Source organism: Gossypium raimondii, chromosome 11, assembly GCF_025698545.1.
Source record: "Gossypium raimondii isolate GPD5lz chromosome 11, ASM2569854v1, whole genome shotgun sequence".
Taxonomy (NCBI): domain Eukaryota; kingdom Viridiplantae; phylum Streptophyta; class Magnoliopsida; order Malvales; family Malvaceae; genus Gossypium; species Gossypium raimondii.
The window spans coordinates 10,344,496-10,371,489 of NC_068575.1; the positions used below are offsets into that span (position 1 = coordinate 10,344,496).

The 26,994-nt window shown below is 33.3% G+C and overlaps 3 protein-coding genes and 2 long non-coding RNA genes across 5 annotated transcripts; 3 read left to right on the top strand and 2 right to left on the bottom strand.

The window, feature by feature from the left end:
* Positions 1-734: 734 nt before the first annotated feature.
* Positions 735-1,896, top strand: LOC105804713 (DNA damage-repair/toleration protein DRT102). The gene has a single exon (XM_012637418.2). The coding sequence runs from the start codon at positions 822-824 to the stop codon at positions 1,746-1,748; it is 927 nt and encodes a 308-aa protein (XP_012492872.1). The 5' UTR covers positions 735-821; the 3' UTR covers positions 1,749-1,896.
* A 222-nt stretch (positions 1,897-2,118) lies between these two features.
* Positions 2,119-7,413, bottom strand: LOC105804712 (zeta-carotene desaturase, chloroplastic/chromoplastic). Its single transcript, XM_012637417.2, has 14 exons — positions 6,903-7,413; positions 6,338-6,462; positions 5,995-6,129; positions 5,738-5,810; positions 5,492-5,565; positions 5,181-5,285; positions 4,634-4,878; positions 4,428-4,515; positions 4,170-4,212; positions 3,924-4,080; positions 3,651-3,779; positions 3,269-3,341; positions 2,603-2,767; positions 2,119-2,383 (listed from the first exon to the last, which is right to left on the bottom strand). Exons 1-14 carry the CDS (start codon positions 7,021-7,023, stop codon positions 2,216-2,218), a joined length of 1,701 nt encoding a protein of 566 aa, XP_012492871.1. The 5' UTR covers positions 7,024-7,413; the 3' UTR covers positions 2,119-2,215.
* Positions 7,414-12,780: 5,367 nt separating this feature from the next.
* LOC128034620 (uncharacterized) lies at positions 12,781-13,426 on the top strand. The gene is made up of 2 exons (XR_008190727.1): positions 12,781-12,913; positions 13,173-13,426. It is a non-coding gene; the product is annotated as an uncharacterized LOC128034620 (long non-coding RNA).
* Positions 13,427-17,706: 4,280 nt separating this feature from the next.
* Positions 17,707-18,649, top strand: LOC105804711 (uncharacterized). Its single transcript, XR_001137093.2, has 2 exons — positions 17,707-17,871; positions 18,192-18,649. It is a non-coding gene; the product is annotated as an uncharacterized LOC105804711 (long non-coding RNA).
* Positions 18,650-18,816: 167 nt separating this feature from the next.
* LOC105804710 (L10-interacting MYB domain-containing protein) lies at positions 18,817-21,365 on the bottom strand. The gene is made up of 3 exons (XM_012637415.2): positions 21,149-21,365; positions 19,850-20,209; positions 18,817-19,755 (listed from the first exon to the last, which is right to left on the bottom strand). The coding sequence occupies exons 2-3, from the start codon at positions 20,207-20,209 to the stop codon at positions 19,090-19,092; spliced, it is 1,026 nt and encodes a 341-aa protein (XP_012492869.1). The 5' UTR covers positions 21,149-21,365; the 3' UTR covers positions 18,817-19,089.
* Between the last annotated feature and the right edge of the window lie 5,629 nt (positions 21,366-26,994).

The window sequence follows — 26,994 nt, forward strand, 5'->3', positions numbered from 1 at the left end:
GTGGCGCGTTAAATCATCATTTCAAACAAAAATTTTAGGTTAATTTATACAATTGGTCTCTATATTTTTCGTTTTGAGCAATTTAAATTTTTTTATATTTTTTTAAATTTTTTTCATTCTCTTCTGCTTCTTCATTTGTTTTTCTCCCTTCTCTATTTTTTTAACGTAGTTTTTCTATATTTTCCATTTGTTAAAATTAGTCCTTATACTTTTATTTTTTTGAACAATTTAATTTTTTTCGAGTGAGGCAATCTTGTGGACTAGTTTTAAACAAATAGAAAATATAGAAAAACTACGTTAAAAAAAACGGAGAAGGGAGGAAAATAGAGGGAGAAGAAGAGAATGGAAAATAAAGAAAAAAAAAGAAAGTTAAAAGAACATAAAATTAAATTACTCAAAATGAAAAAATATAGGTACCGATTGTAGAATTTAACTTAAAATTTTCGTTTGAAATGATGATTTAACGTCAGCTTCTACTCAATAACTAAAATATTACAACATAATAATGTAAGTGAATAAAATGTAACATTCAAACATAAATGACTAAAATGCAACATGAGATAAATAAAAGTAATTATTTTAATAGTTTATCAAGAATTATTATTTAGTAGAATAGATATTTTATAGATTTGTTTCTTGTACACGTGGATATTTAATATTTGTAGTTGAATACGAATCAGATAAATTATTTTTTAAGAAAATGCCATAAATTCATTAAAGGGTCTATCTATTTGAAGTGAGGTCTATTGGTAATAGCCCTAATTTCCTCAACTTTCTTCTTAATCTCACTTTAGTTACTCTCTACCTTCCACAGCCGCATCATGGCCGATTCAGCCACCGCGTCTTCCCCCCTCAAAGTCATCGCCGGAGCTGATTCTTTCGGCGCCGAGCTAAAAGACGCCATGGTATCCCACCTCCGCTCCCTCAACATAGAAGTCGAAGATCTCGGAATCACCTCCTACTACAACATCGGTGCTGAAGTCGGCCGTCGAGTCTCTTCCGCCACCACCTCCCCCTCCGTGGAGACCCGTGGCCTCCTTGCTTGCGGAACGGGCGTCGGAGTCGGGATCTTCGCCAACAAATTCCCCGGCGTATTCGCCAGCACATGTCTCACTCCAGACGAAGCTCGCAACAATCGCTCCATCAATAACTGCAACGTCCTGGCACTCTCCGGCATGTCAACGTCCGCCGATACCGCTAAGGAAATCGTCGACACTTGGCTCAACACTCCTTTTAAAGCGCCGTGTCCGGCCTCTAAGTCCCAGCCTTGGCCCGAGGAAATCTCAAATTTTTTCGATGAATCGATGAATGAAATGCCTAAAATCGGTGCTTCTGAGAACACCCAAGCTGAAACTTGTGCTGTTTGTTGCTTGGTTAAGAACAGAGAACTGAATCCAATCGATATAATCCCTGGTGGGTCAATGAAGATATTGAGAGAAAGTCCCACATCGGCTATTATTAAATTTAAGGCTGGGAGTGTAGAACCAGCCCATCACCATACTTTCGGGCATTGCTTGCTGGTGATGAAAGGGAAAAAAAGTGTTTGGAATTTGAGTAAAAAGGAAAGATATGATTTGGGTGATGGGGACTACTTGTTTACTCCAGCTGGGGATGTTCATAGGGTGAAATACTACGAAGATACTGAGTTTTTCCTCAAATGGGATGGGAAGTGGGATATCTTCTTTGATGAAGATCTTGAAACTGCTAAAATTGCCATTGAGAAGGAATTGGCTAATGGCTCTGCTTGAAAGAATATTTTGACGTATGCAATCTCTGTCATGTATCTCATAGTGTGTATGTGTCTTGTGTAAAAGATGTGATTTCTGTTGTTGTGTGTGATAACTGAGCTTGTGTTTCAGTAATAAAGTTGATGGTATTAAATTACAATTACATAAATGTTTTGGTATTAGATTGTTGCATGTTGATTCTCTGTTTTATGCTTGTCCGAGGCCAGATTAAGGACAAGGTCTGCTAGAGGCAAATGACTTTTGTGGCTGCTATAAAGTTTATACCATAGTTTTGATCTTATTCCTGAATTTCTTTTGCTTCCCAATGATTTGAAAATTAAACTAATTTCAACTCTAAAATCATTGCAGTCAGTGTCACAGATAACCAATATATGAGATAGGAGTCATTTTTTTCTATATTTTTCTAGTAGCTTTGGTTACATAAATGTTACAATAAATGTATACGAGTGTGTATATAAATGAACTATTTATACAAGGCTTAATTCATCAGAAGAACTTGAAGTTTCCAACTGTTGATGACATTCAATTGCAGCAAGCTTCTTTTGCAGGGCGAGTAACTCTTCCCCAGCATGACATATGTAGGCTGATGCTTGCCTGCCAGACAAAGTTGCTCCTTCCATACTATCTATATAATCCTGCACACCAGTAATACCATGGAAAATTTATACTATTCCCCTTTTTCTTTCAGTCAAAAGGTTTAAATCATTGTCAACTACTGTGTTGTAATTTGAAACAAAACTAACAAAGGGTCTTAATTTCAGACATTTGGATATTTCCAGATCGGCTGAAGGGAAAAGATGTAATTGGTGTTTGGTAACCGAACATTTCTAAGATGGAAAAAGAAAAGAAGTTACCTGCTTTGTATAAGATCCAGCAAGAAAGAAGTTCTTTATTGGTGTCTTCTGATCAGGTCTGAATGGATCTTTTCCAGGTCCTTCGCGATATAGAGATTGCCCGATTTTGACAACAGATGACCAAGTAATTTCTAAACCTCGGGATGATGGGAATAAAGCCAAAACCTGTCAAGAAAACAGGGTTATTAAAAATGTGATGATCATGAGAGTGACATTTCAATAAACTTAATAGAAAATAACAGTAATCACAAGCCATTAAACCCGCACAAGATTCATCACCTAGTCCCTCACCATATTTGTTAATACATGAATACTTCACTAAACTTCCTGATATTGATGGTAAAAAAAAATGTGACTACATGAGCAATGCTAAATTCTTTTCTCAATTCCCCATGTCTGCAATTACTTTAATATTATAGTGACTTGGTCACGACTAATCAAACAATAGACCCTAGTGCACATATGAGCAAGTCACAGCTTTTGACACCAACATCAATTTGTGTGCCTATGAAGATGAGTTTAAGCATTCAACCAAAAGCATGTTATAGAAACTAGTGGACCCAAAGACATATGAGCTGTTCAGAAAGTGGAAATGGACTCAGACAAGCATTTGCTCCACTGAAAATTGCAATGAAGTTAAGAAGAAGGGTTCCTTAGAAGTCTAACCTGCTTCGCTACTCTCTTTATGATTTCATCATTTGGCAATGGCATGTAAGGGTCACCTGGTGTCAAGACACATCTGAAAGACACCATCCAAACAAGCAATAACTCAGTCAAAACAGAAGCAGGTGAAGTCTCAACAGAATTATAGAAATACACAAGCTCCTATGTACAGGTCATCAAATTTCTGTCCAAATCCAAATCCAACAATCAACATAATATAAATTATCAAAATAGTATATAGATATTGAAGACTGAAATCAGATTTTCTTTCCCCTTCTTTTAAGTCCAAAACAGCGAAACATAGCAATATGCAGCGAAAAGAGAAAAATCCTTGCACAATGTAAAATATTCACAGCGATAACACTAAGAAAAAGCATGTCCTCACTGGAGCAATGAACCTTGTCCCTCAATGTAGTAATCTTCTGGAGAAGTGAGAGCTAAGTCTGCAAAGCAGGAGAAATCTGCATCCGGAGTGTACAGGAGATTATCAAGGCCGACAGCTTGCCTCAGTTGCCTTTTAATGAGTTTAAGGACAACCGTTGAAGTGAAGCAAAATAAGCAACTTGTTAGTTTTAAAGAAGCAAAGCAGGATGCTTTTATTAGGTTGTTAAACTCGCTTTATTCACAACCACAGTAAAGAATAAGATGAAAGAAATACCTTGACTGCTCCAGATCCCGCAACTCTGTCACCCAGCCATTGTATCTAAGTTGCACAGTAACGACCGGCACTCCTACTAACTCGTAAATGTTATTAAAAAATTGCAATTCCCTCCAGTCTGATGGAAGCAACCTTTTTATTCCGGGGACATCACATGCTGCCATCAATAGAGAAACAATGATAAAGGATCATTTTCGGTAAAACACAAAGTTAAAGTGGAAACCTTTTGAAGATCCGACTACAGACCAGCAACGTAAGCATCAGCTTTTACAATTTTCTGGTTTGTAGCCTGCAATAAAATGAAAATGAAAAGGAAAATGAGAAATCAAAATCTTAACATTTTTAAGAAATTCAGTTTGCATTTAAACTTTTTTGCATATCATACAACCGATATTAACATGCCAATCCTTACACAAGCTCATTCTATGTAACTGTTCTAATCAAACGCGTGAATTGCAACTAAATTTCCAATATTTAGATGAAGCAACATTAGAGGTGATTTACTTTAGACATGGCAAGTCCCGTGACATATATCTCTCCATCAGCGGATTTATCGTAAAGTATCTCTCTGCATCCCCACCTCATATGGAACCTGTTTTAGCAAATAAAGTTATTAAACAAGAGAACTAAGTCAATTCTTCATAGAAGAAACCTTTAAGTGAACCATTATCTACCACTGAATAGTTTGTATGCCTATATTAATAACATACCTGCCTCCTCTTTCTGTGATATAATTTCTGATGGGACCACTCAAGTAAACATCCGGAGAACCCTTCAGCATTCGCAGAAGGGAAGCCTCTGTCTTGGTGGCAAACAATGAGAAAATAGTGAGCATGCAACGAGCACTTATGTTATCACAGTCGATAAAACCCAAGGCATAAGCAACAGGATCCCACATTCTCTGGATACTCATGCGTGTACCACCTTTAGACAAAAACCAATCAGAGAAGCTTATCTGCAAGAAGTAAATGGTTTTTAATTATATGAGAAATGCGTAGCTAAAAAATAAAAGAAAATGCCAAGAAAAGTTGTTTACTGGAAAAGAAGAATACAGAGAAGAGCAATCATGATTGAAGGAAAAGAAAAGCATGAGAATTATGATGATGGATCAAAGTAAAGACACTTCATTCGAGTTCAATTACCTTCAAAACAAGAATGAAAGAACGAAAGAAAAAGGATCACATATGGTGTAGGACAACTTCATGCTAATTATATGTTAATTGTTAAGAAAGCATCTATTAAAGTAATCTTACATACACTATCCAAATCTCTTATATCCCTCATCGCTCCATCTGGATCGACAAGAGCCTTCACAACTGGACTTAGGGCAAGTGCCACGGCATTTCTTGCTTTATCATACGTCTGAAATTGAAAAAATAATAATAATTGAGTAGCTTAAGCACCATCTACTTTAGCTTAGGAAACGAAAATAGAACTTGTATTAACAGAGAAGGTATATTGTAGACACTATAACTTAAGAATTCAACAATACATGTCTTAGAAATGCCATTGATGATATGACTGAGTCAGTACCGATAATTATTGCTAAGAAAAGGATAGTAGAAAACCTTCAGTTGATTTGTAGATAAAAAGGCACTAATTCCATGGATGGGAGCTCCAACTGGAAATCTAAAATCAAGTTCTGCATCCGAACTCAAAGTCATAAAATTGAACAAAGGAAAGCATGAGTAAAAGAATAACATTTTTAGTTCAATTTTTCGAAGTAAGATCCTAGCATAAAAAATATCATAAGATCCTAGCATAAAAAATATCATCTTAGAATTTGTTTAAACACAATTCAATGCAAATCATACCACCAATTTCACCCCCTTTGTTTACAAATGTGTGAGTATGATCCTTCACAAGTAGATTTTGATCTGCACCCACCTAGGATCAAGTAGGGGTCAGGAGAAAAATATCAGAGGCCAGATAAACAGTTGAGAGTTGAGACTACATTAAAAGGATGATACTATGTTAATTGAACTTGAGTATGAGTGTCAGATACGATATAATGGCATGAACAATAGTGTCCAATGACCATGAAAAACTATTATAAGGCCTTCTGCTTCACCTTTTTCATCAACCGGAATAGATTGTTGTAGCAACCAAAAAAAACATGCAGCCCCATCTCAATGTGGTTTCCTTTTCTATCAACAAAAGAACCTACTTTGCCTCCAATGAAAGGCCTAGACTCGAATATATCAACCTGAAGAAATCAAAGTAATCATCAAATTACAGCTACTATATCGAGAAATCACTAAACTATGTATATTTAAGGAAAAAAATGTTGCAGAAATAGGTTTTCAGAAACTGAAAGTTGCAAAAATATGATTCTGCTTTGAAATTCTTATTCCTACTGAAATGCCAATCCAATTAAGATATTGTAGAAACAGGCAACTAGAGATAAGAAAAACCTCATGGCCTTGATCCAATAGCTCAACAGCTGTTGACATGCCAGCAAGACCAGCTCCAATAATAGCCACCTTCAGCTTTGGTCCTCTATAATGTTCAGGTTCAGGTGGAAACAATCCCTTTGGAGCTGCCAAGTAAACAATCCAAGTATCTACCATGATGATATGGAACTTTAAATCAAACTAAAACTATAATTTATCTAACATGATTAGCTGCATTCAATGCCATTGATCTTTAAAGGATAGGAAACAAGAACTCTTAAGTCATCTCCCTACAGAATAACTTCAATTCATTATACAGCATTTCCTTTTATTCCAAGATGGTAGGCAAAATTAAGCTACTAAATAATTTACGACACAGTACTTTCCAAGTATGATAAAGCAAACCCCATTTTCAGCTTCCAAAATCCCATCTCCAAGCTATGGCGTCCTTGTAAATTTAGCTAAACTATATACAATTCACTATGTTATCTACCAAATAAAAACACAAAAATATCAGAAAAAACAAGAATACCCAGAATCCAAAAGAGCCCCCCCCCCCCAAAAAAAAAAAAGGAGAAAAGATTACCATTAACACTCATATCGGAAACATTGGTATCCAAAGAAGACTTCACAAAGAGCCTTGTAGACTTGACCCGAACCATTGAACCCAAACCAGTGGCTGCAAACAGAACAGAAGCAGAAGCCATAGGTGACCCAAAAAAATATGGAACCTTAACTTTCCTCCTAAAAACAGCAACAAGTGACAATTATCTTTCTTTGATTAACCAAGAAATAAAACAGTGGAAGTTTTGGGAATTAAGATGCAGTAAAAGAATCCATTGAAGAATTCAACTACAAAGCTTCTCTTTTTTTCTTAATACTGCAACATTAAAAAGCAAGCCTTTTTGAGCTTGGAAGGTAAGACGAATGTGGAAGAAATGAAAGAAATAATGGGCTACAAGTGACTTTGTCACTAACTTATAATGGACCAACCAAAACCAAATACTTTTGTTATCAGTTCACAGTACAAAAAGATTTTATCTTTTGTGGAGTTTGATGATGATGAAGTTGAGATTAACATTTTTAATGGAGGGTGCCATTTTTTTCCCTTATCTTTTGTTGTTTTTTGTTTATAAGTGAAATTACCTATAAGGAAGAGGAAGGACCACGATAGTCCTCTTATTGTTGCCTAATTTCTGGCATACTGACATCATGACTCCATATTAGACAAATATAGTGGAGGGGTTTATAATTTCACCTTTTTATCATCTCTTTTCTTTTTGGATAAACTACACTCAAAAGTTATAAGTAAATTTATATTTTATTCACTCAATTTTAAAAAACTGTAAAATAGTCATTGAATTATTCAAAAGTTTTTATTTAAGTCATAGAATTATTCTAAAGTTTTTTTTATGTCACAAGGGGCATATTTTAAAAAAAAAGTTTGGTTAGCGAGTTCTAAGCGACGATTCGACGACCGGTACGATGAATCAGTATCCATCAACGAGTAAAAAAACACACCCTAGATCCAAGTCGGCAGTGTCGAAAATCGGAGAAGAAAGATGTTTGGATTTTGGTTCGCAAATTTGTGACATTCAAAGTTATTCATTAAAAAAAACTAAATTGTAAAAAAAAAGAAATGAGAACTTTTGATTGGTGTAAACGATGCAAATAAATAATGTCATTTTACAGCAGTTTTAACAATCCGGTAACTTAAATGAAAATTTTCAAATTATTCAATAATCACTTTGTAATTTTTGAAGTTGGACGATCAAAATATAAATTTACTAATAATTTAATCACCTTAGATATAATTTATCTTTTTTCTTTTTCATATTGAAGAGAGAACAATAGAAATTGAAACTCTATCCTTGAAGTACAAATAAAAGGTTTATTTAATGTTCACTCAGCACATAAGTTGTAAAAATTATTTCGATCAAATTTAAACTATAAAAATGTAAATTAAATTGAACTCAGATAAATTTTTAGGTTTGGACTTAAATTTATATTATAATATGTATTTTCAACCATATAATATATTAATTATGTCACATAATTATTTAAAGATATTATGTAAAAGTATTAAAAGATGAAAATATTATTAGAATAATATTTAGGGTAAACTTTTAAAATAGTCATTTTTGTTTACCTCGAGTTACATTTTAGTCACTTATATTTGAAATATTACGTTTTAGTCACTTATGTTATTGCGTTGTAATATTTTAGTCACTGAGCCGTTAATTGCCATTAATGGTGTAACAGTAAGCTGACATGACACGTTAAATAATCATTTCAAATAAAAATTTTAGGTTAATTTATACAATCGGTCCCCACAATTTTTCATTTTGAGCAATTTAATTTTTTTCTTTTATGTTCTTTTAACTTTATTTTTCTTTTCTTTATTTTTCATTCTCTTCTGCTTTTCCCTTTGTTTTCCTCCCTTCTCCATTTCTTTTAACGTAGTTTTTCTATGTTTTTATTTGTTAAAACTAATCCCTATACTTTTATTTTTTGACCAATTTAATTTTTTTCGAGTGAAGCAAGCTTGTGGACTAATTTTAAACAAATGAAAAATATAGAAAAACCACGTTAAAAGAAACGAAGAAGGGAGGAAAACAAAGGGAGAAGAATAAGAGAATGGAAAATAAAGAAAAAAAAAGAGTTAAAAGAACATAAAAAATTTAAATTGCTCAAAATGAAAAAAAAATATAGGGACCAATTGTAGAATTTAACCTAAAATTTTCGTTTGAAATGATGATTTAACGTACCACATCAGCTTACCGTTACACCGTTAACGGCAATTAACGACTCAGTGACTAAAATGTTACAAAGCGATAACGTGACTAAAACGTAAAATTTCAACCATAAATAACTAAAATGTAACCTGAAGTAACTAAAAATGATTATTTTAATAGTTTACCCTAATATTTATTGTCTTTAGAAAAAAATACTTCCAAGTCATTTTCTAACTAAATTGATGCTCTAATAATAATTTGTAACTATAACTGTCGAAACCAGTTTTATATTTATTTTTTAAAAACGGGGTCGACTTTTTCAAAAACAAAAATTGGATTCGTCACCAATCTTTTATTAAGGTGTGATCGGTTCATCTTGAAAACGATTTTAGGTCTACGAATTTTGAGAAAATAGGTTCGGGAGTCAGTTACGTACTAGGAAGGGTTAGCACTCTCGTAACGCCCAAAATCGGTACCGAATTGATTGTTTAATGTCTTGGTGTCGTAAATTTGAAAAGATTTTAAAAGAAAACTTTTTAACTTGAATGAATTAAAATAATAAAACATTCTTATTTTAAAGAAATAAAACATCACACCCAGTGAGTTAGGGCGCAACATTTTTAATCTGCAAAATTAAGTTTGTCTTTTGATTTAAAACTCATGCATTTAAATTTCAAAAGGATATTCGACTATTTGGGTTAAAAGAGAAAAATCAAAACCCAGTAAGTTAGGGCACGGCCACCCGAATTTCCCAAATACAGAATATTGCATTTATTATTTTTAGAAAAATCCTCATCTTGAGAAAACAATGTGTCATATCCAATGCGTTAGGACACAACGTATTGATTTCCCGATAATGAGCTTTTATGTTTTTTTATTAAAGAGCATTCCTGATTATTTAGATTCAACGAAGAAAATTAGAACCCAACACGTTAGGGCTCAATCCTCTCGAAGATCTCAAATATCGAATATTGCCTTATTTTGAAAGCCTTGGAACAAAAATAGTTTTAATGCTTTGACGAAACCAAATATATTTTCTTTTTAAAAAAATGATAAAATGTTAATATACAACATAAAACAAATACTTTAATATGAATTATATATGTATATGTATCTACAAAATATGTATATACATATAAGTACAATATATAAATAAAATTGAAAATATGTGTATGCATATATTAAAACACATATATGTAAGTATACATATAAAAAGAAAAAGAAAAGGAATGAAATATATAAAACAAAAAAACTTATAATAATCTCTAAAAAATATGTATATATATATATTAAAAACATGTATATGTGCATGGATTATAAAATAAGGAAAATGTATATGTATTATAAAATATAAATGTATATGTATATACATGTATATAAAAATTATGAAGATAAAATAATAATAATAATATAAATAAAATATGTACATGTATATCTTCTACAAAAGTTTAAAACATATATGCACATATATTTTGTAAAAAATATGTATGAACGTACGTGGAAATAATAATTATAATATTAATAATAAATAATAATAATAATAATGATAAAAAAGAAGAAGGGAAAAAATATTTTTTTTAAAAAGCAAATTGCAAAAAGGACTAAAGAGTCAGTAAAACTAAAACAACAGGAAATAAATGAAATTTAAGCAAAATGGTGGGTCAAATCGCGACACGCAAATTACATGGGGGGCCAAATCAGAAATAATCCGCTTCCCCAAAACGGTGTGCAGCGATGTGGACTAAAATGCCACACAGGTAAAATATTCAGGCCAAATTAAAAAAGGAAATGGGTTTAATTAAAGCGCGTCGCAAAAGGTGGGCCTAATTGCGCAAATTCCCCATTTAGGGCCAGAACGCGCGGACACTGTTTGCGGGTCGGGTCAACGCGCAGATCTGGCCCCTTTAAACGGCGCCGTTTTGTTTATGTGTTAAATTAAACACAAAAATAACAAAAAAGGATTAAAAAAATCATTTTTTTCACGTTTTTGAAACGTTTGCTCTACTAGGGCTTTTCTTAACCCTTTTTTGCGCCGTCGTTCATTCGTCCCTTCACCAAAACTCCAATTGCGACGGAGATGGTGGTGGCACGGCGGCTTCGACGAAAGGTAAGCTTTGCCTCATTCTCTTCTTTTTTATTTAAGTAAAATAAAATATATAAAAATAATAAAAGAAGAAATATAAATACAAACAAAAATAAAAGATCGATGAACACTACAAAAGATAGGCCTTTTATAGTTTTTCTTTGTATTCTTGTCTCCTTTTTTTACAATACAAAACATAGGCCTTTTATAGCCCGAATAGAACAACCTTTTCCATTTTTTTTTGTTGTTTTACACTATTTGGACTCTTTGAATCTGTTTTGTAGGAGAACATGGGAGTACGGCGCGCATGGAGGAGGTCGGTTCAGACGCGTGCGATGGTGGGGTTTTTCGAAGTGTTATGCGGACCACTTTGGGTCGGGTCAGGTCAGCGGATCTGGCCCCTTTAAACGGCGCCGTTTTGTTTATGTGTTAAATTAAACACAAAATAACAAAAAGGATTAAAAAATCATTTTGTTTCACGTTTTTGAAACGTTTGCTCTACTAGGGCTTTTCTTAACCCTTTTTTGCGCGTCGTTCATCCGTCCCTTCACCAAAACTCCGATTATGACGGAGATGGTGGTGGCACTGCGGCTTGACGAAAGGTAAGCTTTGCCTCATTCTCTTCTTTTTATTTAAGTAAAATAAAATATATAAAAATAATAAAAGAAGAAATATAAATACAAACAAAAATAAAAGATCGATGAACACTACAAAAGATAGGCCTTTTATAGTTTTTCTTTGTATTCTTGTCTCCTTTTTTTACAATACAAAACATAGGCCTTTTATAGCCCGAATAGAACAACCTTTTCCATTTTTTTTTTGTTGTTTTACACTATTTGGACTCTTTGAATCTGTTTTGTAGGAGAACATGGGAGTACGGCGCGCATGGAGGAGGTCGGTTCCGAGACATGCGATGACTGGGGTTTTTCTGGAAGCTGTTTGCGGACCCTGTTTGCGGGTCGGGTCAACGCACGGATCTGGCCCCTTTAAACGGCGTCGTTTTGTTTATGTGTTAAATTAAACACAAAAATAACAAAAAAGGATTAAAAAAATCATTTTGTTTCACGTTTTTGAAACGTTTGCTCTGCTAGGGCTTTTCTTAACCCTTTTTTGGGCCGTCGTTCATCCGTCCCTTCACCAAAACTCCGATTGCGACGGAGATGGTGGTGGCACGACGGCTTCGACGAAAGGTAAGCTTTGCCTCCTTCTCTTCTTTTTTATTTAAGTAAAATAAAATACATAAAAATAATAAAAGAAGAAATATAAATACAAACAAAAATAAAAGATTAATGAACACTACAAAAGTTAGGCCTTTTATAGTTTTTCTTTGTATTCTTGTCTCCTTTTTTTTACAATACAAAACATAGGCCTTTTATAGCCCGAATAGAACAACCTTTTCCCTTTTTTTTTTTTTTGTTTTACACTATTTGGACTCTTTGAATCCGTTTTGTAGGAGAACATGGGAGTACGGCGCGCATGGAGGAGGCCGGTTCCGAGACGTGCGATGACTGGGGTCTTTCTGGAAGCTGTTTGCGGACCCTATTTGCGGGTCGGGTCAACGCGCGGATCTGGCCCCTTTAAACGGCGCCGTTTTGTTTATGTGTTAAATTAAACACAAAAATAACAAAAAAGGATTAAAAAAATCATTTTTTCACGTTTTTGAAACGTTTGCTCTACTAGGGCTTTTCTTAACCCTTTTTTGCGCCGTCGTTCATCCGTCCCTTCACCAAAACTCCGATTGCGACGGAGATGGTGGTGGCACGGCGGCTTCGACGAAAGGTAAGCTTTGCTTCCTTCTCTTCTTTTTTATTTAAGTAAAATAAAATAAATAAAAATAATAAAAGAAGAAATATAAATACAAACAAAAATAAAAGATCGATGAACACTACAAAAGATAGGCCTTTTATAGTTTTTCTTTGTATTCTTGTCTCCTTTTTTTTACAATACAAAACATAGGCCTTTTATAGCCCGAATAGAACAACATTTTCCCCTTTTTTTTTGTTTTACACTATTTGGACTCTTTGAATCCGTTTTGTAGGAGAACATGGGAGTACGGCGCGCATGGAGGAGGCCGGTTCCGAGACGTGCGATGACTGGGGTCTTTCTGGAAGCTGTTTTAGTTTTAGGGTTTCGATGATTTTGGTGGTTGGGCTATTGGGCTTTAGGTTTAGTTTTATTGGGCCGTACAGGGCCTTTGTAATTTGGAATGTATTTTATTATTTTTGGGTTTTAACCGGGCCCGGGCAAAATGGGCCATTACAATAACTTATTCAATAATTTTACAATAACTAATTTTAACTGGTGTGCGTTGCATGTGAAGGATATAACATTATATATTCTAAAAATTAAGACAATAATAGAAATATTAAAAATATTTTAGAAATAAAATAGTACAAAATTATAAAATTATAAATCTCTTCATATTAAAATATTTAATTATAAAATAATAATTTCTAAAATTTGCATAATTGTAAAATATATTTGCAATAATAAATAAATTATAAATATAATTATGATTAGTTATAACTATTTTATTAAAATATACATAATTTTTTTTATTCCTTAAGAATAGTTATATGAAGACAAATTAATCTTATTGTAAGAGATTAAGAGCTGATTGAAAGTGGAGTAAAAACAAAAAAACAAGGTTTGACACACACATAAGTATGATTATAGGTTTGGGTCAGCCTAAAATTTTAGGTTTGTTTTCTAGGCTCGTGTTGGACTCAAAAAATTGGCTTAAAACTTTGTCCAAGTTCAGCCCAGATTAAAAATGTTAAACTTGAGCCCGATCCTACCCACGCGTATTAATTTTTTTTAGATCATTATTTTTATATAAAAGCAAATTTAAAAAATATAATACATCAAATACACTAAAAATATTAAAATAAATATTTCTCAACAGATTGAAAATACACTAAAATATGTATAGTTAAATAACTAAGATAGTTGTAACTTAGGAAACAAATGCTTCTAAAATAGTAGCAAAATTAACAATAAAACAATAGTTATACAATATCTAACCAATAACAACAAAATAGTAGTAATATAATAGCTAAATGACAACAAAACAACAGCAAAAAAGAAGGGTAAACTACAAAAATATTTACTCACTTATGTTTGAAATGTAACGTTTTAGTCACTTATGTTATCGTTTTGTTACGAAGTGGTCACTCTACTGTTAAGCTCCGTTACCTTCCTAATGGCGGTCCTATGTGGTAATCTAAATGGGTTTTAAATGCCAACTTGGATGTCTTACGTGGCAGTCCAAATTAAATTTATTTAATTAAAATCCTATTTTCATCCCAACAACTAGACATCCAAGCTGGCATTTAAAATCCATTTGAACTGCCACGTAGGACCGCCGTTAGGGAGGTAACGAAGTTTAACTGTAGAGTGACCACTTCATAACAAAATGATAACGTAAGTGACTACAACGTAACATTTCAAACATAAGTGACTAAAATGTAATTTGAGGCAAATAAAAATGACTATTTTTATAATTGACCCAAAAAAAAGTTTAGACTAATTTAAGACGGATCAAACTAGGCTTGGGCTAAAAAATCCTACCCAGAGCCCGACACACTTAGAAAACAAATCTATCTTTCATAATTATATTTTTATTCAAATTCTCTCACTTTTCAATTAAATCTTCAGGTGTCAAGATAATAAAAAACATGAGAAGAGGATAATGGTAAGATGAAAAACCTCGCCAATTTGAGCAAATCAACATAGGAGACAAAACAGTGCATATTAATTCTAATAAAATAGAGGTCATTTAAACTCCACCACACCAACGTAAGCACACCTACTTCTATATAGAGCTAGTCGATGTTAACAAAATGTTTATCCCCCATGAGTATAAATCCCTTGGCTATGTTAATAGCTGCCAAAACATCAACTTGAAATATCATCAACTCAGATCTTCTATATCTTTTCAACTGTAATACTCCAAACAAAGTCATTTCTTTAACAGCACTTCACTATCAGAGCCGAAATCAAAAATTAATTTTAGGGATCGAAATTAAATTTTTATATTTTTAGGAGGGTTAAAGTGTAATTTTATTTTTACTAATTTAAAATTCTAAAAATTTTAAAAGTGCCATATGAAAATTTTTTCATTTTAGGGGGTCGATCCCTACCAGCCCCCTAATTTCGCCACTGTTCGCTATTCAAACCTCAATTTTAGTCAATTTTTCCATTATTTCGTCAATATTGTTGTCAACTCACAATCCCAACATTTTATTCAATACCCATACTTTCTCGACTTTTACTAATATTGCTTTATATTTATTTTTGAACTTAAACATTTTGATATTTTAGATATTGATTTATAATTTCGTTTTGATGCACTTTTCCTGCCTTAATTTAATGTTTTTTTTTCTCAAAATTTTGGATAGCATGACCTCCTTGATGTCTTCATGGACTTTCATCTTTCTTTTTTCAGTCCCATCATTTAGTACTTGTTGTATCCCATTGAAATTGTGATCCTCGCTCTGACTATGAGCACATCCACTTATCTTTCTTATAAACATGGCGGCACTAAACTATCTTCTCCATTATATCACATGAATAACCCTAAGACATCTCATCTCCAATACATCATTTTACGACGTTTATCTAACACATCTCTAAAGTCAACTAACCTACATCCCTTTTCACTAAATGTTTCGAGTTTAGGATTTGAGTGAAAGATGAAACACCTTCATGAAAAAATTAACTTAATTTCACTATTTACGCCTTTAATGTTTAATGAGGGAATCACGTGATTTTGTAATTAAACATTAAAACATTAACTTTAAAAGATATATGTTTACAGCCAAAAATACAACTACTACTTATACCCCAATTCTATTTTTGATTTCAAGATTAATTAGTTCATTGATGATTACTTAATCCTCACAACTTATTGATAATTTTATGAACTAGACGACTCTTTATGTTGCCCAAGTGTTTTTGCACAAATTTCTCATACAATCTTAATTATCGAAATCAATAAGAGAATCATTTGTGTACCCACTTCTGTTAATCGATAATTGCACCTCTTTCCTCCATCTACTCTATCCATTTTTTCCTCAAGTTTTTGGCAGTCACTTTTTATCAAAACGCCCCTCCTCAATCTTTTCAAGAGGTCACTTTTCTCTTAATTATCGACCCTTACTCTCTTTAATTTTACTTTTGCTTTATGTTCTCATTAATTGCATTGGTTTCGAAAGAATTTGGACCGCGTTAATTAAAAAACACCATTCATTTTCATGATCCAATGTTAGTGTACAAAGCTCTCCTTCATCACAATTGGCTATTTTACTAATCATTGTTTCTTGACAACACACACAATACAATTCCAACTCAGACAATTCTTAAGAAAGATGAACATATGACCAATGAATTGCAACTTAGAATCCAATACATCGCCCTTTTGTCTTGATTCAATTAGATTATTAAAAATGTTTTCATTCATTTTGCAACTCTTTATACTTTAAGTAAACTTTCTTTGTTATGATTATGAAAGTATTTTTCAATTTGAATTCTAAATATTTATTTAAAATAACAAACATATCTAAATAAAAATTCAATTCAATTCAATAATTACCTATCTAAGTTTAAACTTGAGCTTAATAATACTTAGCTCGAATAGCTCGCAAGTCTTATTGAGCTTTTTGTTTCTAATATTTTATATTATTAAATTATATTATTGACTCTAAGCTTAATATCAAGCCGAGTTTGAGCTTGAATATGTATAACTCGAGCTTGAGTATGAAAATTGAAAATGAATTTAAAAATAGATGTTTGATCAAGCAAGAATCGAATATTGAACTCTAAATTTCGCATCAAACTCGAGCTTACTAGTATTCGGGCTCAGCTCAACTTGAATCAATTACACCCTAAGCTGCACTTGTAATCTAATACTTAGCAATATGTCATGAATATTTCAGTGATATATATTACTTGAAGGTCAAGCAATTGTTGAGCAACATGAAAAGTAATGTTTGTCCAGAAGAAGTTTCCAAAGTGCGGCTATGGCATAAATGAAAAAAAAAGAGCATGCCCAATGCCTGGAGAAGCTTCGTCAGGTGGCCTGTAACCTCTATCAATTCAAAACACTCTCCCTAAATGCCAACACAACAAGATATTGTCATAGTCAAATACCAACCCAGTTTTTGACTGTAGTATTCGCTACCCATGACCAAATCTTAGGATCATTACATGCAACCTATTTTGTATTATTTATTTCTGATAAACTTGTCTTAAAATGCAGATTGAAAGAAAGTGGCTTTAGAATTTGACTGCATTTATGAGTCACTGGTTCAACTGTCCCTCAGAGACATGACCCTGAAATAGCACTAATTGGGTTTGGCTTGGTCTAAACTCTGACTTGAGGTATAAGGTAGGGAATCTGAGACAAGATTGAATATATCACACACTGAGTCTTGTTCCTCATGCTACAAGATGGAAAGGTTTGTGAAAAGACACAACACCAAACATTAAATTAGTTTGCCATTTTTGTACCTTTTGCCTGCAACAGAAAAGATGAAATATGGTGCTAGATATTGTAATCAATAATTCACCATTGTCTAAGCAAAGCAACATTCTCTCTCTGGATTTCCCCCCCTCTAAATGCTCCATTTGTTTCACCTACCATGAATCACTCCATTTTTCCAAAATGGGGTGGCTCAGATCCCTCCTCTTCCCCTTGAAGAAGCTCTGGTTTCGCATGCACTCTGCTCCAACAAAGAGTACTTGCTATTTTTCAATGCCTGTTCTACTCAGTTTTTACTATATGCATTCTTCATTCATTCACCATTAAGGATCTTCATAACTTCTTAGTTACATTGATCCGAATCTTCACCTTCTTAAAGTATTCTTATCTGATATCTATGTTCGACATATATCTAGACATGAATACAGAATATGTACACGTAATTGATACTTACACTCAAGCCATAGTAACATGGCTCTCTACGGTGGTTATAAATTATAATTCTTCATGGCTGTCTCTTCTTTTTTATATGATTGAGCATATTTTTTTCTTTTTTTTTTTGCGGGTGAATTTCAGGTAGAGGGATATATATTTTATATGAAGATGTGAAGTCATGCACAGATGAGGATGTTCATGTCCTCTGGTCCATACTGGTAGAATCTCATTCACCCCAAATTAAACCAAAACAATGAAGTATTTCAAGTATATATGAAGCCCCTGTAGTATCAACATATCAGAAAAGAAATAAAAGCTAGTGGAAGTAAAAAAAAAAATTCCATCTATTTCTCTTTGTTAGGAGCTCTAGTTAGCTTGAAAAAAGAAAGTGGAACCAAAAACTGTAAATTAACAGGTTTTTTCTAAGATTCTAAGTTTGGACCTTTAATGCTTTTCCCACTGTAACCAAAAAGAGAAAACAACAGTTCTTTTTCTTTTCTTCTGCGTGTGTTCTGTTTGGTCATGACATTGAAGCCAATTGCTTAGTCTTCAAACTTATTTAATGGCATTCTTAAATTAAGAATGTGATCATTTACTAACTACTACTTTTTATATATTTCATGCACTTACAATGTATTAAATGATATCAACTCATTATAATTTTGTTAAAAATAAGTAGTTTTGATTTTAATGGGATTATATATAAATCCTTTTATAAAACCATATTTTCAGCTTAGTTCAGTATCCTTCACAAAATCAAAATGAATACCCCTTAATCAACATGTTGAACTCACTGATTACTGCTAATAAACATAAAAAGTGAACATACATTTAACTAATCTATCTACATCAAAATGGGATTGTTAGCCATTTCCCACAAACCTAAAGGCAACAAGGGTCCCACAACATAATTAAGCTAGATGAGATATCATCCAACTGTTAGGTTCCTAGCTTCATCACCATCATCATCTTGATCAAATACATTGAAATTAAGTTATAAAATGTTGGTAGTACTCACCATTGTGGTCATTTTATACCTTTAAGCAGCCTTGAAGCTCTCCTCCATCTCCATTTTAAGCCACCAAGCTCTGATATCACTTGACAACGACATAAATACCGTCCGCTTATCCTTGTCAATGAACAGCTTCGTGGCAAAAAAATACAATTTGCTCATCTTCGGAACTTCTTCCTCCATGTTATCAAGCATTCGAATTGCCTCCGGAATGTTGTATGGCTCAAAAGTTACCTTCGCTGAAGTTGCCGTACTCATACTTTCGGCTGCACTACACAATCTATCTATCTGCCTAGATAGTTTTGAAACTCTCCCAATTAGTTTTGGTACTTTCTCTTTACCCTTGTTGAGATGAGAAGAGTCTGACTCCGGAGATCTCTTTTTCTGGTGCGGTGGCTCTGACTGGTGCTCGGATTCGGAGTGAGCCTGAGGATTCTGTTCCATGCAATGGTTATCCATCTCATTGAAATGTTCACCCATTGCCTTTTTCGACATTTGAATATCTTCTACAGCGACAACCTCCTCAACCTCTACTTTAGGCGGTTCATCATCATCAGTTCCATCAATTGACGGTAGGCCAAATGTGGGTGTGAAAGTTACGTCATCATTGATACCCTGAAACATCCAATCTAATTTGTTTTCTAATTCTGGATCAATACCACCATTTTTGAACTTTGTAGCCTCAGGCATTAGCTGCACATTTATACATGAGTGTTATTGATCTTATATACGAGAAAATAGAAAAAAAAGATTAATAAAATCTTCGTTATGAAAATCAATCATGTACCTTTAACTTCTTTTCCCACCATGCCTCTGAAGTATCGATATTGTTCTTATTAGGATCCCAACCCAAACAGGTATCATTCCCTTTGAGCTGTTTCCATAGCTTCCATTCTTTTTTCAGTAGATCCCATCGATTCTTCAGCTGCGACTTTTCATATTCTTTACCAGTTTCTTTGTTAAAATTCGCAACCAACCTCGACCACCCTTCCTTTTTAAAGTAAGTTCCTCGCCTACAATTATGATCTTTTTCCTTTATGCAAAGATCACAGAATATCATCGTTAAGTTCCTGTCCCATACTGCCTTGATTTTTTCATTACTCCTACCTCGAGGAACCTCTACTGTAAGAATTCGAGCATTCTTCATCTATAACAAAGTTTTTCAAAATTGAAAGAGAAAAAGAATCATACAAACAAGCCAGTCATAGAAATACAAAAGAAATAGCAAAAAAAAAAGATCATCTATTAAGAACTTAAGATCATCAAAGTATAAGCCATTTCCGTTTCCGAACAAAAATATACTTTAATCAGAGAATCACACGTCAACCAACTGAACATATCCGATAGTGACCAAGCCAATAACATTCCAGATTCGTTTATATACAGCCACATACTCACAGTAGCATCAATCGTTCACATTCGCATGCAAAAGTTGTAGGTTTGCGGATACACATATGGTTCCCAATACTAGGTGCATCCATGTCCTCGGATCAAAGAGTTGAACTTGGTTCAATACTCTTACAAAATAGTAACATTCCTCTATACATACATACATACATACATAAATACATACATGCATACATACATACATACATACATTAATATATGTATGTATGTATGTATAACGGACCCAGAGGCATTCACATACATACAAAAGACACGTTTATGCATAAATAAATACACTAATTCGTACATGAAGACATAAAAAAGGCACATTCATACATAAATATATTCTCATTCTTACACACATGCTGAAACACAGACAGACACGCAACAAGGGAAAAAAAACAAGTGAATATAATAGTCACTCTTGAAACCCTAACATAATACATTAATAATTAGATAAATAAAATAATTAGCTCTTCATTGTTCAAGCCATGAAAAAATAACACGGAAAAAAACAAACCCATTGAAGGAAAATTGCAGAGCAACACAACATAAGCAAAACCCATTAACCAAAAAGCATTAAAATAGAAAACCCAGAAATGAAAAACACAAAAGAATCTATTTTTATCATCACGGATGAAATTTAAACCCCAAATTGGTGGGTTGATAAAGAAGAAACAAAAGAAGAGAAAAATGGTACCTTTGGGTCAAAATGAGGATGAAAAATCTATGGTTTAGTGCATGAAATAAAGGGAAGAGAATTGAGCTTTTTGTTGGAGAGAAGGTGATGAATCTGGGAAAGAGAACTTTTTTGCGGTTGCCCAAACGCGTGTGTTGATGAACGTTTTGGTCCCAAACGCGGTCACGAGATGGAATTGCGAATTTCGTTTGGGATTGCGTTTGAACGCAATGGCCGATTATGCCACGTGGAGCTGTTAACGTCTTGTTTGGCAGAAAATTGAGAAAGAAAAGAAAGGAAATTGACTTTTTAGGTATAATATCATATTTACATCTTTTATCCGCTTTTATTTTTTTAAAAACTAAATTTGACCCTTAACCTCTTAAAAAAATCGATTTACCTTTGAAAAGTGTTGAATTTCTGTTTCTTAATAGAAAATTTGACTAAAATGTTAAATTTTTTTAAATGACAGCTCACATGGCAATCCACATATACTTCAAGTTAATTTTACGAACTTTTGTATTTTTAAATATTTTATAATTTTTAAATTATTTGTTAACATGGTATATATAAAATATGTGTCATATCAGCATTAAAATTTTAATATTTTAGTTATCATTTCCATTTTAAAAACGATTTAACTTTTTTGAAGGCTTAATTGTCAAATTTAGCTAAAAGAAAGAATGAAGGTCAAATTAACAAAATATGTAAACTTTAAGGTCTAAATTTAATATTATATCTTTTTTTTACTTAAACACCATAATTTTTTTTCTAAAATAGAGATGTTTTAAGATTATTTAAGGTAGTGTTTGGAAAGCCACCTGATAATTGGATTTGAGTGTAATTGCTTGCAATTACCCGGTGATGACATGTTTGGTCACTATTATAATTGGTGGGTCTCATCGAATTGGATGTAATTGGAGCACTCTAATTACACTTTTCAATTCTTAAGGGGAGTGTAGGAATTGGAGTAATTACTACACTCAAAGTGTTGTAAATCCATTGATAAATGGATGTCCATAACCCCTTCAAATTTATCTTATTGTAACCCCTAAAGAATGTATCACATCCCAAAAACCATGTTAGAAGAAATTGGGTTAGTAAGACCAAGAGTGGTCACATCATGTTTTTGAGTAAAGGTTGTGTGAATTATGACAAGTGAAGTGATCTGGTGCTGTGCTTGTGTGAGTGAAGTTTTGAGTGTGAACCATTTGTCTTACATTTTTTTTCTAATTTTTGCCTAAACCCCTATCTTTAAACATCTGGTTTATAAATTATTTTCGCTTAATTGTTGACAGGAATGAGCCTGCTGGTTCAGCGATAAGACTTCAGCTTACCCTTTGATTTTGTGTTTGAGTCCTCATGTGTGCAAAGTGAAAATTGTTTTTATTTTGAACTCTGAGGGAATCTGATGAGTGGTTAGTTAATGTGATTTAATGGGATGTTGGTAGTTTTGAATTAACCTAAAAATCTCTCCCACATTCCTCTCTCTCCCATTCCCCCACTCTTCTCGTCCAAAGTTTTCTACTTTCTCCACATATTTTCTTCTTTCTTTTGTTTACTGTGAACTTTGGCTAATAAGGAAAAATTGTTTTTGTTCTTTTCACTTTCTATTACCGCCATCTCTTCTATTTTTCTTTTATCATTTTTGGTGTGTCATACTTTTGCTGTAATACCCCCTACCCGTATTCGTCGCCGAAATAGAGTATGAGGCATTACTAGATTTTACCGAATTTTTTTTTTCAAGATAGATTTATCATATTCATAAGATAATTTCATCACATACCAAAACCAAAATTTGTTTGACATACCAATGGCTAACCATACATTCATTTCACATTAACATCTAATTTACTAGCTTATACATGCCATTGATTTCCAAAATAAAGTTCCTTTATGTACCGAGATCTCGAGATTGATAGTGTGATGTGTCTCCGACCAAATCCGACCTCCGAGCTCTTAACTCTACAAACAGGGGAAAAAGAAACAGGGTAGGCACTTTGTGCTTAGTAAGTTCATGCAACAGGAATTATACTTACCATACTTATACATCCATCATTTAATAACACAAGCACACATCCAATTCACATAAACATATACCTATCACATACAAACTCAACCTCATACAAATTCATTACAAAGATAAATGATTGATGAGCTCATCAATTCCATGATTTCTATTTCCTTGTTATTTTTCCATATTTATCCCGTTGAACTACTTGGAATTTCGATGGATATTCGGGGTACACCTAAGTGTACAAATCCGGTCCGTCAATTCATATTCATGTGCGCACATTTCCATTTCGAGAGCACACTCCTCGAACCTCATCCTTACAATGGATTACCGGTCAAAGCTAAATCCTCAGTAATATAAACTCACAGAGTATTGTCGGGATTACCACCCAAAGCTAAATCGCAACGACAATTACTCTAATGAGCTTGGATCCGAATTACCGTCTAGGCTAAATTGCACCCTAATTGGATTACCCGTCCGGCTAAATCCATTTTCGACATATTCTTCGAGAGGGCTATATCAGATAGGATCACCCGTCCGGCTAGATCCTTTTACCGTCAATTCCTTTTCGAGATCCATCAATTTTCCTTTCATTCAACCGGATTTATTTCCTCTTTTCATCAAGTATATCAATACTTCATCAATTATCATACAATAAACATACAACTCATATTCACAACAATAACAAACATTTCAAGCATTTAAGAATATAATTCAAGTTACACGAACTTACCTCGACACTTGTTCGTAACCAAAAATCTACTAATCCCGAACTTTTTCTTTTCCTCGATCTTGTTTCGTATTTGAATTTTCCGGATCTAAATAAATAAATTTAATCATTAATCTAATACATTTCATGTTCATATGTAACTTTCTCTACAATTCCATTATTATTTATAGTGCATTCAAAGCTGCCTCACTGAGTCACAGTCACTAAATTATTTATATCTTGAGCTACAGAACTCCAAATTAAGATCCGTTAATTTTCCCTGCAACTAGACTCACATATCTTCTTACCATAAAAATTTCAGAATTTTTGGTTTATCCAATAAGTACAGTTTATTCTTTAAAGTTTCCCCTATTTCACTATATGACAGTTCTGACCCCTCTTCACTAAAAATTAATTATGTCACTGTACAGAATTAGGATGATGCTTCCCTTTATTTCTTCAGAAAATAGACTCATTAAGGATTCTAAGCATATAAATTATAACTCATAATCATTTTTTTACAATTTTTAATGATTTTCCAAAGTCAGAACAGGGGAACCCGAATTCATTCTGACCTTGTCTCACAAAATCTATTATATCTCATGATTTACAATTCCATTTCTTACACCGTTTCTTTTATAAGAAACTAGACTCAATAATATTTAATTTCATATTTTATTCATCCTCTAATTCGATCTCTACAATTTTTTGTGATTTTTCAAAGTCAGAGTACTGCTGCTGTCCAAAACTGTTTTAGTGCATGGTGTTAATTACCATTTTTCCCTTAAACTTTCAACAATGATAATTTCGTCCCTGCTTAATTAACCTCTCAATTGAGCTGATTTTTCTCAATCAACACTTTATTATATCACTTTAAACTACCTTATAACCTTTGGAAATCAGAATTTCAGCACTAAACTTTAATTCTAAACTTTTTCACAATTAGGTCCTACAAATCAATTTCTATTGGAATTACCTAATAAAATCATCTCATAAACAAATTAAAGCATCAATTTCATCCTATTTCCTCATAAACTTCCAGCACATATTCATATCAACTTTCAATATCATTCATAAAATCAAAACTAATGAATTTAGTAATAGGACCTAGTTGTAAAAGTCTTAGAAACACAAAATTACAAGAAAAGGCAAGAATTAACTCACTTGGTGCAAAAATTATGAAAACCAGCTTGAAGAAACCCTTAGGACGTTTTTTGGCTGATGAGAGTGCAGAAAATAAAGAGAAATCTAGATAATTCCACTTTAGTCCTAACTTTTAAAGCAAATTTTGTAATATTCCAATTTTACCCTTATTTCTTCAATTCTCCTGATTTTTCTCAGCGTATGCCGCCCAAAATATCTCCTTTTGGGGTTATCTGCAATTTATGTCCCTCCTCATTTCACAATTGAGCTATTTAATCCCTCTAGTAACTTTTACACCTTTTTCAATTTAGTCCTTTTACTTAATTGATTACCCAAACATTAAAATTTTCTAACGAAATTTTAATACCATATTACTAACACTTCATAAATATTTATAAAATATTTTTGACTTGGTTTTACAAGATCAAGTCTCGATATCTTATTTTTACCTAATTTCTTCAATAATTTCTTTTTCTAACTAACCGCTTAATCAGTAAAATTTTTCTATCGATATTTTCATACGATTTTTCCTGTCATATCAATATTCATGCAAAAATATTAAAATAAATTTCTCTTTAAATTGGATTTGTGGTCACGAAACCACTATTCCGATAATTTTGAATTTGGGCCATTACATTTGCATTGTTAATCTTTTGATCATCTTTTGGGTAAGTGTTGGTTGTTATTCTACTGTAGTAATGTAGTATTTTTCTTTGGTTCGCATGGAGTTAGGAAGATTCCTTTTCTTTATCTTAATAGTTCTTATATTGAGTTTTCCCATTCTGGTACTGATAAGAGTGTGTTGTGAGACGAACAACGATCCTTCGGCGAGTTAAGTACTGATAAAGATTGTTGTTAAGTCACTATTTTCTTCGGGGTAAGTATTCGAATATCGATTTTGGGGGCTGTTTTTAGTAAAGAGAAAGTACCGAAGTTAATTATTAGTCTAATTCATGGTTGTTAATTAGTATGATTTAATGTCGTATGTAGGATTCATGAGTGCTCTGTTTTGTGGCTAATCAAAAATAACATAAGGTGTGTGAATCTAACCTGAAACTTCAATTAGAATTCAGAAAAACTCGAAAACAAATGTTGTTTTTGAAACTGCTCTGTGTCAAATGGCCGTGTGGTTGGCCGTGTGCACCACACGGTCGTGTGGTTGGCAGTGTGCACCACACGGGCGTGTGGTCAGCCATGTGCCAAGGTGTGTGGTCGACCGTGTGCCAAGCCGTGTACGATTGCATGAGCAATTGTGGTAGGTCGTGTAGGACATATGAGTAGGTCAGGTAGGCCATGTGAGCCCATTTTTTTGAAATTTTCATTTAGGCCCGTTTTGTAACACCCCTAACCATATCCGTCACCGGAATAGGGTTACGGAGCATTACCAGAGTTTACGTTTCAAAACTATCAAAAATTTTAGTCATTTAATAACTCAACATCAATCATAGCAAATTCAATCAATATCATACATATTTTCCCTTATACGAGCCATCGAGACCCTAAAAACACATTAAAAACAAGTAGGGACTAAATCGGAAGCATATAGAATTTTTTAGAAAAAGAACAAAATTTTCAAACTGCAGGGATCACACGGCCATGTGGCTCATGCGGCTGAGACACACGTCCGTGTCTCAGGCCATGTGGCATTCGAAGTAGGGACACACAGCCGTGTCTCAGCCCGTGTAACTTTCTAACTTGGGTCACACAGCCAAGTCACACGCTCGTATGCTAGGCCGTGTACCCTCGAAATGCAACCTTTAAAAACCTATAGGGGACACACAACTGTTTTCCGTGGCCGTGTGTCATACACAGCTGAGACACAAACATGTGTCTTAGGCCACGTGGACGAGAAAGAGACCATTTTCAAACCATTTCTTTCACCCTAAACATGCTCACACATACAAAACATTTGCACATACAATCAAGCTTTCAAACATGCCTAAAATATGTATAATAAGATCAATTCAATAGGTCATTTATCCATACAACTAATATGCCAAA

Excerpts from the sequence above, each read along its gene's own strand:
- LOC105804713 (XM_012637418.2), top strand. The coding sequence starts at position 822 with ATGGCCGATTCAGCCACCGCGTCTTCCCCCCTCAAAGTCATCGCCGGA.
- LOC105804712 (XM_012637417.2), bottom strand. The coding sequence starts at position 7,023 with ATGGCTTCTGCTTCTGTTCTGTTTGCAGCCACTGGTTTGGGTTCAATG. Across the intron at positions 6,463-6,902 it reads TTCCGATATGAGTGTTAATG|CTCCAAAGGGATTGTTTCCA; the intron begins GTAATCTTTTCT and ends TTTACTTGGCAG. Across the intron at positions 5,286-5,491 it reads TATCTACAAATCAACTGAAG|ACGTATGATAAAGCAAGAAA; the intron begins GTTTTCTACTAT and ends TTTCAATTTCAG.
- LOC105804710 (XM_012637415.2), bottom strand. The coding sequence starts at position 20,209 with ATGAAGAATGCTCGAATTCTTACAGTAGAGGTTCCTCGAGGTAGGAGT. Across the intron at positions 19,756-19,849 it reads GGTGGGAAAAGAAGTTAAAG|CTAATGCCTGAGGCTACAAA; the intron begins GTACATGATTGA and ends ATAAATGTGCAG.